The sequence below is a fragment of the Triticum dicoccoides genome, chromosome 4A (assembly GCF_002162155.2).
Source record: "Triticum dicoccoides isolate Atlit2015 ecotype Zavitan chromosome 4A, WEW_v2.0, whole genome shotgun sequence".
Classification (NCBI taxonomy): domain Eukaryota; kingdom Viridiplantae; phylum Streptophyta; class Magnoliopsida; order Poales; family Poaceae; genus Triticum; species Triticum dicoccoides.
Window position 1 is genome coordinate 210,732,221 of NC_041386.1, and position 11,109 is coordinate 210,743,329.

At 49.7% G+C, this 11,109-nt stretch overlaps 1 protein-coding gene across 1 annotated transcript; it reads left to right on the forward strand.

Annotated features, from left to right (window-relative positions):
* The first annotated feature begins 733 nt into the window (after nucleotides 1-733).
* On the forward strand, nucleotides 734-10,812 carry LOC119285653 (metal tolerance protein 2-like). The gene is made up of 12 exons (XM_037564987.1): nucleotides 734-1,119; nucleotides 1,192-1,261; nucleotides 1,903-2,000; nucleotides 3,518-3,666; nucleotides 4,530-4,645; nucleotides 4,979-5,075; nucleotides 8,855-8,939; nucleotides 9,040-9,102; nucleotides 9,272-9,377; nucleotides 9,683-9,822; nucleotides 10,132-10,223; nucleotides 10,314-10,812. Exons 1-12 carry the CDS (start codon nucleotides 790-792, stop codon nucleotides 10,474-10,476), a joined length of 1,509 nt encoding a protein of 502 aa, XP_037420884.1. The 5' UTR covers nucleotides 734-789; the 3' UTR covers nucleotides 10,477-10,812.
* The last annotated feature ends 297 nt before the right edge of the window (nucleotides 10,813-11,109 follow it).

The following is an 11,109-nucleotide window of genomic DNA, read 5'->3' on the forward strand; positions in this document are numbered from 1 at the left end:
CTAGTGCATAATGGTGATCCCGCTCCTCCTCCCTTCACGACGAGGTAGGTCACCTCCTCCGCTTGCTTCTCATCCACCATCCACTCTTCCTCCTCTAAGAGCGACATCCAGTCCGGCTGCAGGGGAAGCGACATGGCGATGGAGAGGGAGAGGGAGAGGGAGAAAGTGGCTACAAGTAGTCGTGTTGAAAGTGAAGGTTGTGAGCTATTTGGCCATGGTGACAACCTTTTTATACCCGTGAGCACTTGAAAATGTGGGTCCCCTTGGACAGTTAGTACGTGGCGACTGCATTAATTGACATGCTTCCTAATACTATAGCCATTTGAGTGTCTGCACCTTGGCGGGCAGAGAAGATGGGTTGCGCATAAGGCTGAGAAAGGAGGAAAACTTTCCTCCCACACGAGCGAATGGTGGATGGAGCTCACACCAAACAATGCCCCCAACATGCAAATATAGATGTTCCCGACGAAAGTACCCTTCTAGGCTCGAGCTCAAATGAAGTTGGATGAACAGTAAAATCTAAAGAAAAAAAAAGACTTATGATTTTTTTTTGTGAACTTTGAAACGATGACTCTCCTAAAGTTGCTTTTTTATATACATCTCAAATATTGAATCTAGAAATGGCGTTGCGAAGAAAAGATAGGAAGTCCAGGTGGCAAATTGCTGGCGAAGCTGGGAGGAGCGACCGGCAGGCGGCAGCATGTGTACTTTGCTCACGGCACTTCGGATCCGGAAAACCAGAGCGATTCTCATCAGAGCACAAAGGCACTTCCTCCTCCCCTTGTGCGAATGGGCCTCCGCTTCGCCCACCTCGCCGGCGGGGTCGCCCGAGCCGCCTTCTCTCGCCGTGGGCCACACCTCTCCCCAGCGTGCGCCCGCCGCGTGCTCGCCCCTCTCGCCTCGCCGGGTGAGCCAAGGGGCGGCAACTGGCTCGTCCCTGCCCGCGGCCACGGTGGCCACTCCCACCACCACGGCGAGGAAAGCGGCGAGGCGTCTGAGAAGATCTTCCGCTTGGGCTTCGCTGCTGACGTCGTCCTCACCGTAGGGAAAGCCATCACCGGTTACCTCTCCGGCAGCACGGCCATCACCGCCGACGCCGCTCACTCCCTCTCTGACATCGTACGTCTCGGAAACAAGTGCGCAGCCATTTTCTTAATTGATGCTAATCGTGCATGATCTTGAGCTGTGCAGGTGCTGAGCGGGGTGGCTCTGCTGTCGTACAAGGCGGCCAAGGTACCTAGAGACAAGGATCATCCGTATGGTCAGTCCGAACCTCGCTCTGCTCGCCATTCCCACTTTGTCGAGGAAACCAATTGTGTTGTGCAGGCGTACGAGAGACTGCCCTTTCCCTCTTTGACAGAACCAACAATTTGGGTTCATGTTTCCATAGTTCCGCACAGCTCAGCTTGTTTTGATTTCTAATACATGCGAAAAGCGTACTACAAAACTATCAAGAGGGATTCAGATGCAAGAACTAATTCCCAGATCAATTCATCAAGGATACTTTCCACCTTCCATGCTTCAGATTTATGATTAAATTGTTAGGCCCATAAAGAAAGTTAGAGCTCAGAACATGGTCATGATCTGATTATTAATTACCTCATGTTTTTTTTTCAAAATCATTGGTCGGAACAGAACATTGATCTGTCATATGTAACATGTAAGCTCTCACTGTTTGTGCAAGTGCACCATTGCACCTACATGCATGCTCTATGTGCATATCATATCCAGAAGAAAAATAAAACAGGAAAGTGCATTATGCTACTGCTTCTACATTTTACTTGAATGACCCCCTGTTGTAGTAAACAATACATACAACAATGTAGTTTTGTTACCACATTCTCTGCTTGTGCCCACAAAACATTGAGGGTTTACCTATCATCATTTCCTCTCCATTCCCAGGTCATGGAAAGTTCGAGAGTTTGGGAGCTCTTGGAATTTCAAGTATGCTGTTGATTACTGCAGGTGGGATTGCCTGGCATTCTTTTGAAGTTCTTCAGGTCTAATACTTCTCATTAACAATCATGCAAAATTTATGTATTTAAGCAATACTTCCTCTGTTCCATAATTCCAAGAATTATGGAATGGAGGGAGTATCATTCTTTTTTTTTAGAAAAGGAGGATGACCCACGGCCTCTGCATCTGGGAGATGCATACGGCCACTTTATTGATTATTCTCGAGGACCTTACAAAGTATTACAAACAATATACTTGAATCCACCATCTTGGCAACATATGCCGCTACTCCTTTCCATATGATGAAGGGATGCTAGCTGGGCCACTAACCCAACCACCCATCTAAGCCTAACATCAAAAGCCGGAAGCCCTAGCCGAGCCACATACCGGGTCTGGGGCACAACCCGGTCAGACGCACTCGTGTGTCGTCGCCGCCATCTTCCACAGGTCCGTCTTCAGATCATATTGAGGCTTCTACCTTGTCTGGCCACTCTGCCATCGACGTCACCATGACGCCAGACAACTACCTCCTCCTGCGCGAGTCCATCTCTGCGCATCGGACGCCGAGCCTCCACAGCGCCATGCCGCCGATCTCCGCCGCCATCAATGTGTGAGATGAAGTACCGCTCCACCACCCCCCTAGCCATCACTTGCTCCAAAACGATGCCCCCAGGAGGGAAAGCGATAAAACGCCATCATCGTCCAATCCGGAAGACCCAGATCTAGGGTTTCCTCCGGAGCATCCCGAGCTTGATGACACAGACTGCAATGATGATGCCTCGACAAGGGAACGTCATCTAAGACGCCGTCATCATCCGCCATGACCGTAGTCGGCGCGATTTTCATCGGAAGTTGCTCCACCAGACGTGCGCCACCGACGTCGCTGGTCCCTTCAACCGGAGTAAACTCCAAAACGATGCCCTAAAGAGGGACTACAACGCAAAATCGCCATCATCGCTCGATCCCAAGGAGATCTAGGGTTTCCCCCGGAGATACCCGCGCTGTCAAGGATCAGACAAGGGTAGAATCCCGGCGGATCTGCCCAGCTGCCGACGAGTCGCACCCGCCACCGTGCCCACGGCAGACCAGCGATCAAGGCCCACGCTTGGGCATAGATCCGGCCGCGCCGCCGCGAACCGATCCGGTCACGCCGCCGCCGTCCCTGGCGACCGCGACGCACCAGATCGCGAGGCCTCCTGCCGCGGGGGAGTGAAGTCGCCGAGGCGCCGCCACCACCTGCCGTGGCGTCCGGCCCGCCGCCACGCTCCGGCCCGCGCCAGGCCCACGCGAGCGAGAGGGCCCGAGTCCCCTCCGCCGCCGGCGACGACCAGGCTTCGCCTGGCCGCGCCCTTGGGCGGCGGCGAGGGAGGAGGAGGAGTGGGGGAGGGCCGGCCGACGGGATCTGGGGGCCTCCCGGCCGCCCACGCGAGGGGCGACTCGGGAGTATCATTCTTTGGTTGGTACTTTTTTTTGACAATGGGTGGATGGTTTCTTCTGATGACTGGTACTCCGGTAAGACATGATTATGCATGGACTTAATGTGCTGAATTCTTTGTTTCAGGGAGTTATGTCTTCTGCTCCTGATATAATTGGCAGCACATTGCACATGAATCACAGCCATGGTAGTGGTGGGCATAATCATGCAATAGATTTGGAACATCCAGTCCTTGCATTGAGTATGACAACCTTAGCAATATCTATCAAAGAAGGGTATGTGGATAGTGTCATAAAGCATTGCCTAATGGTTTCCGTCTTCTATTAAGTTTGAAGATTTCATTTTGTTGCAGTCTGAAATATTGTTCGCTATTTTTTTTGCTAGATTTTACCGTGTTCGATGCAGCCTCTCTGCATTGTACTGTGCAGGGGTAAGGCTTGCCTCGTATAATCCTTCCCCAGACCCCACCTGCTGTGGGAGCTTCTAGCACTGGGTCTGTCCTAGATTTTACCGTGCCATGAGTATACATGGACAACTGCTTCTATTTTCTGTTAGATTTGATGGTCTACCACAACAGCTTTTTATATTTAGCATCATCGATAACCCCATACCAAACTTATTTCCAAGGTCTGACCTTTTTGGCAACATTACTGGGTGTGGAGCAGCGAAATCACACTGCCATGCTGCTGGGTGCTGGGCCTGGCGTGGTAAGAAGTGCCATATTTCGGCTCAGTACAGGACTTAATCCATGGCGCGGCCAAAAGGGTCAAATCTGTAAATAAGTTTGGTCAGGATTTCTGAATTATAATAAAGTCATAAAGACGATTAAATAATTAAACTCTTCTTTTTTGTAGCCACTAACGTTGTTTGCTACCTTTGTTCATGGAGGATATGTAAAGCTTGAAAAATTGAAATTTAGTCATGTAGATTACTGTGTGTACAATTTAAACAGGCCATATATTCTGATATATTGTTGCTATCATAATGATGATTTTCTAGCCATTTTATATCTGTATCAAGATTTCCTTGTGATTCTTTGTTTAGTATGAACTTACTTTCTTGATTTTCTTGTAGAGATAAATCTCATGTGATAACTTCATAAGATGATTCATCAAGTTTTACTATACTGGAATTACAGGCTCTATTGGATTACGAAAAGAGCTGGGGAGAAGGAAGGGAGTGGGCTGATGAAAGCTAACGCATGGCACCATCGTGTGGATGCTATTTCATCTGTTGTTGCCCTAGTAGGGGTAGGTAAGACCTTCAATGATGCTTGAACTTCCATTTTACTAGAACTTTGTGTTACATTCTTATAACATGAATAGTTGGTTCATTGCTATCGTTAGCCTCGAGTTCAAGATAACACCATGAATCCATGTTTAGAGTCTGAACTAAGAAATTTGTTTGCATATCAGTAGAGCTCTACTAGGCCTGATGGTGAAAAATCTGTGCATCATTTTGTGTTGTTGTTGCAAATCAATCTTAGTTTGTGAATTTCACCAGAAGATGTCGTTTACTTATACTATCTTCAAGGAGAAACATGATTTATTAATACTCTGATTATCTTTTGCTTTTAAATTTTTACAGGTGGCTCCATTGTTGGATTACCTTATCTTGATCCACTAGCTGGCCTTGTTGTCTCAGGCATGATTCTTAAAGCTGGTGTTCAGACAGGATACGAGAGGTAACTATTTTAGGTGTTTTTTTCGAGAAAACGCAAAAGACTTTTGCGTTTCATTGTATTGAAAAGAAGGAATTTGGTACAATCCTCCTAGGAGGCGAGTTTACAAGGTGAGCACAGGCACACTAGTGGACATCCCAGGTCTGTGGCAAGATGGCACGGAGTCCTAATGCTCCGGCTCTGGCCCAGAGTGCAGCCTCTTCTTTAATCCTAGCAATCAGGGAGGTAACCAACGGGGGTGCGCCCTCAAATACGCATCCATTGCGATGCTTCCAAATCATCCAAGGGACGAGCAAGGCAGCGGAAGCCAATCCCTTGTGCATAGGTTTAGGCGTGTCTTGTCTAGCAGAGCGCCACCAGTCGTGGACAGTGGCATCATCAGTGGGCAGCGAGCAGGGGAGGCGCAGCCATGAGAGGATCTCATGCCACACTTGGCGGCTGAAAGGGCATTCCAGGAGAAGGTGATGAATCGTCTCCGGGGCCTGATCGCATAGTGGGCAGCGCTGTGGGTGCGGCAGGTTGCGTCGCGCAAGGCGGTCGGCCGTCCAGCACCGGTCGAGGTTGGCAAGCCAATGAAAGAAGCGCACTCGAGGCGGTGCCCAGCACTTCCAGGTAAGCTTCCAAGCCTGGCATCGTGTGGAGCCGTGGAAAGTGGCAAGGTATGCGGACTTGGCGGAGTACTCGCCGTTCGCGGTCCACTTCCAGCGAATGCAGTCTGGCGCATCGCTGAGGGCAGTTTCGGCGATCATGTGCCAGAGGCGTAGGTATTCTCCAATCTCCGGGATGCCAATCATGCCGTGGATGTCCGTGGCCCATTGGTTTGCATGGAGGCCGTCCGCAACAGTTCTGGACTTGCGACACCGCTTGGGGATGTGAGCATAAAGGAGAGGCGCGATCTCGCGGATCGCACGCCCGTTGATCCATCTGTCCTCCCAGAACAGGGCGTGTTGGCCATTGCCAATGGTCATGGTAGTGGAGGCGAAGAAGAGCGCACGCTCCTCGGGCGCGAATTGCAAGTCAAGGCCGCTCCAGGCCCTGCTATCATCGACTCGGCTGAGCCATTGCCATCGCATGCGTAGGGCGAGGCCGGTGCGCTCGAGGTCATGAACGCCGAGGCCACCAAACTGGAGAGGCCGACAGACGCGCCGCCAGTTGACGTGGCAATTGCCACCATTGGCCTCGACACGGCCAGCCCAAAGGAATCCTTTCTCAATCTTCTCCAGGAGTTTGATGGTCTTCTTTGGCGGCGCAAGCACAAGGAGCTGATGTATGGGGATCGCGCTCAGGACAGCCTTGACAAAGGCAAGGCGGCCAGCTTTGTTCATGAGCCATCTCTTCCAGAAGGGTAGCTTCCCAGCGACTTTGTCGACGACAGGTTGGAGCTGGGAAGCGGTGGGGCGACGCAGCATGAGCGGGATGCCCAAGTAAGTCAGCGGGAATTCGACGATGGGGCATCCCAGGTGCGCGACGACATGAGCAGCATCCACTGTGTCGCAGCGGATGAGGGCCGCAGCGCTCTTCTGGAAGTTCACGTGCAGGCCGGAGGCGCGTCCAAAGAGCTGCAAGATCCCCTTCACCACCGCAATGTCATCCGGCGAGGGGTGGCATAGGAAAATTACGTCATCGGCCTAGAGGGATATGGTGGGAATGGTGCGGCGTGGGTGGAGCTGCTGCATAACTCGGAGCTCGACCGCGCGATGGAAGAGCCTGCCCAGCGTATCGACAGCCAGGACGAAGAGCTGCGGGGAGATTGGATCACCTTGGCGTAGCCCACAGCGGTGCCAAATCGCGGGTCCGGGTGTTCCGTTGAGTAGAACCTTGGTGCTGGCCGACGACAGGAGGAGGGCGATCCAATCGAGGAAGCGGTTGCCAAAGCCATGGCATCGCAGCACCTCGAACAGGAAAGGCCATGAAACGGAATCGAAGGCCCGCTTCAGGAGCACGCGGGGGGCACCAAGCTGATGCAAAAGCCGTGTGGATTGGCGCACCAGGATGAAATTGTCTTGAAGACTTCGCCCGGGGATGAACACGTTCTGGACGTTGCTGACCAAGTTGTTGAGCTTGGGAGCAAGGCGGAGCGAAAGCAGCTTGGCCAGGACCTTGGCGACAATGTGGATGAGGCTTATGGGCCGATAATCCCCCAGGCCATTGGCATCGGTGCGCTTGGGGAGGAGCGTGATTAGCGCCTGGTTAAGGCAGCTAAATCCTCGTCCACGCAGCGCGTATACCTGGTCGTAGACGCATCGGAGGTCGTGCTTGATGACTGGCCAACAAGAGCGGAGGAACTCTGCGGTGAAACCGTCGGGGCCGGGCGGCCTTGCGAGACGGCAAGCGTTTGATGGCTTGCCAAATCTCATCTTCGCTGAATGGCGCGTCGAGGTCCTCAAGGTTTGAGGGCTCAATGAACTGTGACAAGTCAATGGTGCAGTCGTGCGGCGCGTCCGTTCCAATTCGGTTGTCAAAGTGCTCGAAAGTGGCTGCGGCCATGTCGCTAGGATCAGTGAGGACGGTGCCATCGACAGAGATGCCATGGATCCAGTTCTTCTGCTTGCGGTACGTGCACTGGCGATGATACAACGAAGTGTTCGCGTCGCTGTCTTTGAGGGATGCAATGCGCGCGCTGCCGGGCAATTGTCCGCTCGAGGGAGGCAAGGCCCAGGTAGGAGAGCTTGATCTGACGACGCAGCCAGTCTTTGTGCGGCGAGAGGGTCCGTTGTTCCTGCACGGCGTCAAAGCGGAGCAGCAGCTCACGAGAGATCGTGAGCTGGTCTCGCACGTTACCAACAGAGCGCGCGCTCCAGCTGGTGAGCTTGCGCGCAGTGGCCTGCATGCGCCGCATGAATCGCCGGAACGGATCAACGTCATCCACCGAATGCCAAGAGGTCGCCACGATCTCTGGGAAACCGGCGAGGCGAGTCCAGTACTCCTCGAAGTGGAAACGTCGGTGTGCTGATGGGAGCGGCGAGCAGTCGAGCAGGAGGGGGGAGTGGTCCGAGACGACCGAGGCCAGACAGCGCAGATGGCACTCGCCGTGCAGCTCTTCCCAGTCCGTGGAGCACAGCACCCGGTCGAGATGGACCAAGGTGGGCGGGCTCTACTCGTTTGACCATGTATAGCGCCGGCCGTTGAGGTAAATCTCCTTGAGCGTGAGGTCGTTGAGGACGCGTCGGAATCGTCCCATCATTCTCCAATTGAGATTGCCGTTGTTCTTGTCCTCGTCACGGTAGATCATATTGAAGTCTCCGCAGATGAGCCAGGGACCGGGGCAGGCGTCGCGGACATCGCGGATTTCCTGTAGGAAAGTGATTTTGGCGTTGTTGTCCTGGGGGCCATAGACGATAGTGAGCCACCAGGGCACGCTTGTGCTACCAGACTATTTTAGGTGTGTCAAGTGATCTTCAATTGACTTGTTACGAAGATACATTGATTAGAGTTCAATTGAACTCTAATCAATGTATCTTCGTAACAAGTCATGTTTACAGCTATTTTTCATCCGTTTCTCCATATTTAGCGCTTTATAATCTCTGCCTCCAGAATATCGAAATCAAGGGGTAGCTTTCTGAAGTCACATGGATGGCAAAGTATATAAACCATGAAATAATGCAATGTGCTCATTTCTTCTGTGGTAATACTGTTATGATCACAACTTTCTGCTAAATCAAACACATAGAATACAAGGTTTTATAGCTAAGCATACTATATTCTTTTACAGTTCAGTGTACACGAGTCTAACAATTTTGATGTTGCTATGGATGGTGACGTTCTTCTAACTTAACTTGCAGTACACTAGAGCTTGTTGATGCAGCTGTTGATCCATCGCTTCTAGAACCAATCAGGGAAACAATTGTGAAGGTTGATGGTGTAAAGGTACAATATTAGCTACTCCCTGAAGTTTTATTTTTCTCCGCAACAATGTGCTGTTGTATACTTGAAACCCTCACAATTAACATTCTTGACATAATGTTAGGGGTGCCATCGGTTGAGGGGAAGGAAAGCTGGGACCTCCTTGTATCTTGATGTGCATATCGAGGTACATGGTAGTATGATTTATTTTGGCTGTGTGAGAATTTGTTCAAATACTAGAAGTCTAGAGCTATGATGATTGATTGGTCCTGTGCAGAGGGCACTTAGGCACGCAGTACTAGAATCAGATAAATGCTGATAGCCTTAAGTTGATCATGATATTCATTTTATTGCAGGTATATCCTTTCTTGAGTGTCAGTGCAGCACATGATATCGGGGAAACTGTCCGTCATCATATACAAAAGACGCATAATCAAGTTGCCGAAGTTTTCATACACATAGGTACAGAATGGTCTCTATATTCCACCTGTCAATGTGAAACTAGCCAATAACAGAACTATCGGTTGTACTTCGTCATGTTTTACATGCATCATAGTTGGGATCATTTACCGTTGTAGCAGCATTATGCATGTTTCCATCCAATTGATAGCCTCTAACATTTGTTCCTAGTAGGCTACTGCATTCCCCAAATCTGTTAGTCGTCATTGGGTATAATATTGTAAGCCTGGAACTCTTGTCCCTGGTGGTTAATTATACAACTGTGTGGAACCATCAACTGGAACATTCCTGAAGTACACAAATTGCAGACCCCTCATATTCAATGGGTGCTAACGTGGACAAGAAAAGGATTTTGGGGAACTTGGAGAGAAGAAATTCAGACGTTATTCCACGGCAACGAAGTGCAGAAGCTATCGTGTCCGATATAATTTCCTCTCATTTTCCGAAGGTAAATAGTTTTTTTCTACATGAAGTTGATTATTGACAGTTATTAGCCCCTGTTCAAGGTTAATAGGAATTAATACAAAAGATGCAAATATCTAGTGAGATGACGAGTGCAGAACTGTATCGATGTGAATTGAATGAGATTTGAACAGCAAATCTGGTCGATAAAACTAGCTACAAGAGATGAAAATACAAGAAACAATATACAGTAGTGCCAATTTATTAACTGGAATATTGTGCCTTTTTCAGAGAGCTTCTTTTACCTCTGTAGCGAGAATTCATATATACGACTCAAAACCATGATTTGATGCAGAAAATGTGTCTTGAACATCTGATGCTGCATTACTTACGAGGACGGGTGTTGCTTCAGGTCCAAGTTTCAATGTCTCCAGAAATTTTGATTCGGTAATCAACCTTTATCCTCCAGCCCAACGCTCCAGTTTATATTATTCTAATAATAATCCCGTGTCCATCCCCAATTACTAAACTTTGAAGGGATGCGATGGACATAGCAAAAAAAGCCGAGGAGGAGATCATGAAGGTTGACGCCAGCATATGTCAAGTCAGCGTACAGCTGAGATTGGGGCAACGAATTGAGCAACTTCAGCTGGCCGCAAGCAAAAGCGGAGCAAACGATCTACATGCAGAAAAGCAGTAGAACGGGGCGCATATCCTGCGCAGTGCAGCCATGCTGGCTCAGTCAGCTGGGATGGTAATTTTGCTAATCTTTCCGACATGCATCAACTGCAGTTGCTGCTGAGGCAGTGGACTAGGACAGCCCCTGTACATTGTGTCTTGTTCGAGATATCAAAAGAAGTGAAATAATCTCGAAACAGGCTCTCACCCGCTTTATAACCAACTAGCACATGTGCCCGTGCTTGCAACGGGGAAATAAATAAATGTGTCCTTCAAAACGCCCATCGGTGGCATGACGAGGTGTAGAAGAAATACATATCATGTTTTAGTCTCCATTAACCATGGTGAATGGATGTCATGCCCGCTGAATGAGTAGGAATGTTGCATGGTCATTCCTTTTTAATCATTGCATGCAAAATTTAATGCATCTTACTCCCTCCGTTCCTGAATGTAAGGTGGTGTTTGGTTCAAGTCCTAGGACTTTTTCTAGTCCCAGGGACTAATAAAAAAGATTCTTCAGTAGAGTCTTTTTCTAGTCCCTGTAGAAAAAGTCCCTCCTGTTTGGTTTCTAGGGACTTTTTAGGGACTTTTTTTAGTCTTTAGGATTAAAAAGTCCTTGAACCAAACACCCCCTAAGTCTTTTTGAAGATTTCAC

Bases quoted from the DNA above. Each gene is read 5' to 3' on its own strand.
- LOC119285653 (XM_037564987.1), top strand. From the start codon at position 790: ATGGGCCTCCGCTTCGCCCACCTCGCCGGCGGGGTCGCCCGAGCCGCC. The intron at 1,262-1,902 runs GTCAGTCCGAAC...CTCCATTCCCAG, and splicing joins AGACAAGGATCATCCGTATG to GTCATGGAAAGTTCGAGAGT. The intron at 9,823-10,131 runs GTAAATAGTTTT...GATTTGATGCAG, and splicing joins TTTCCTCTCATTTTCCGAAG to AAAATGTGTCTTGAACATCT.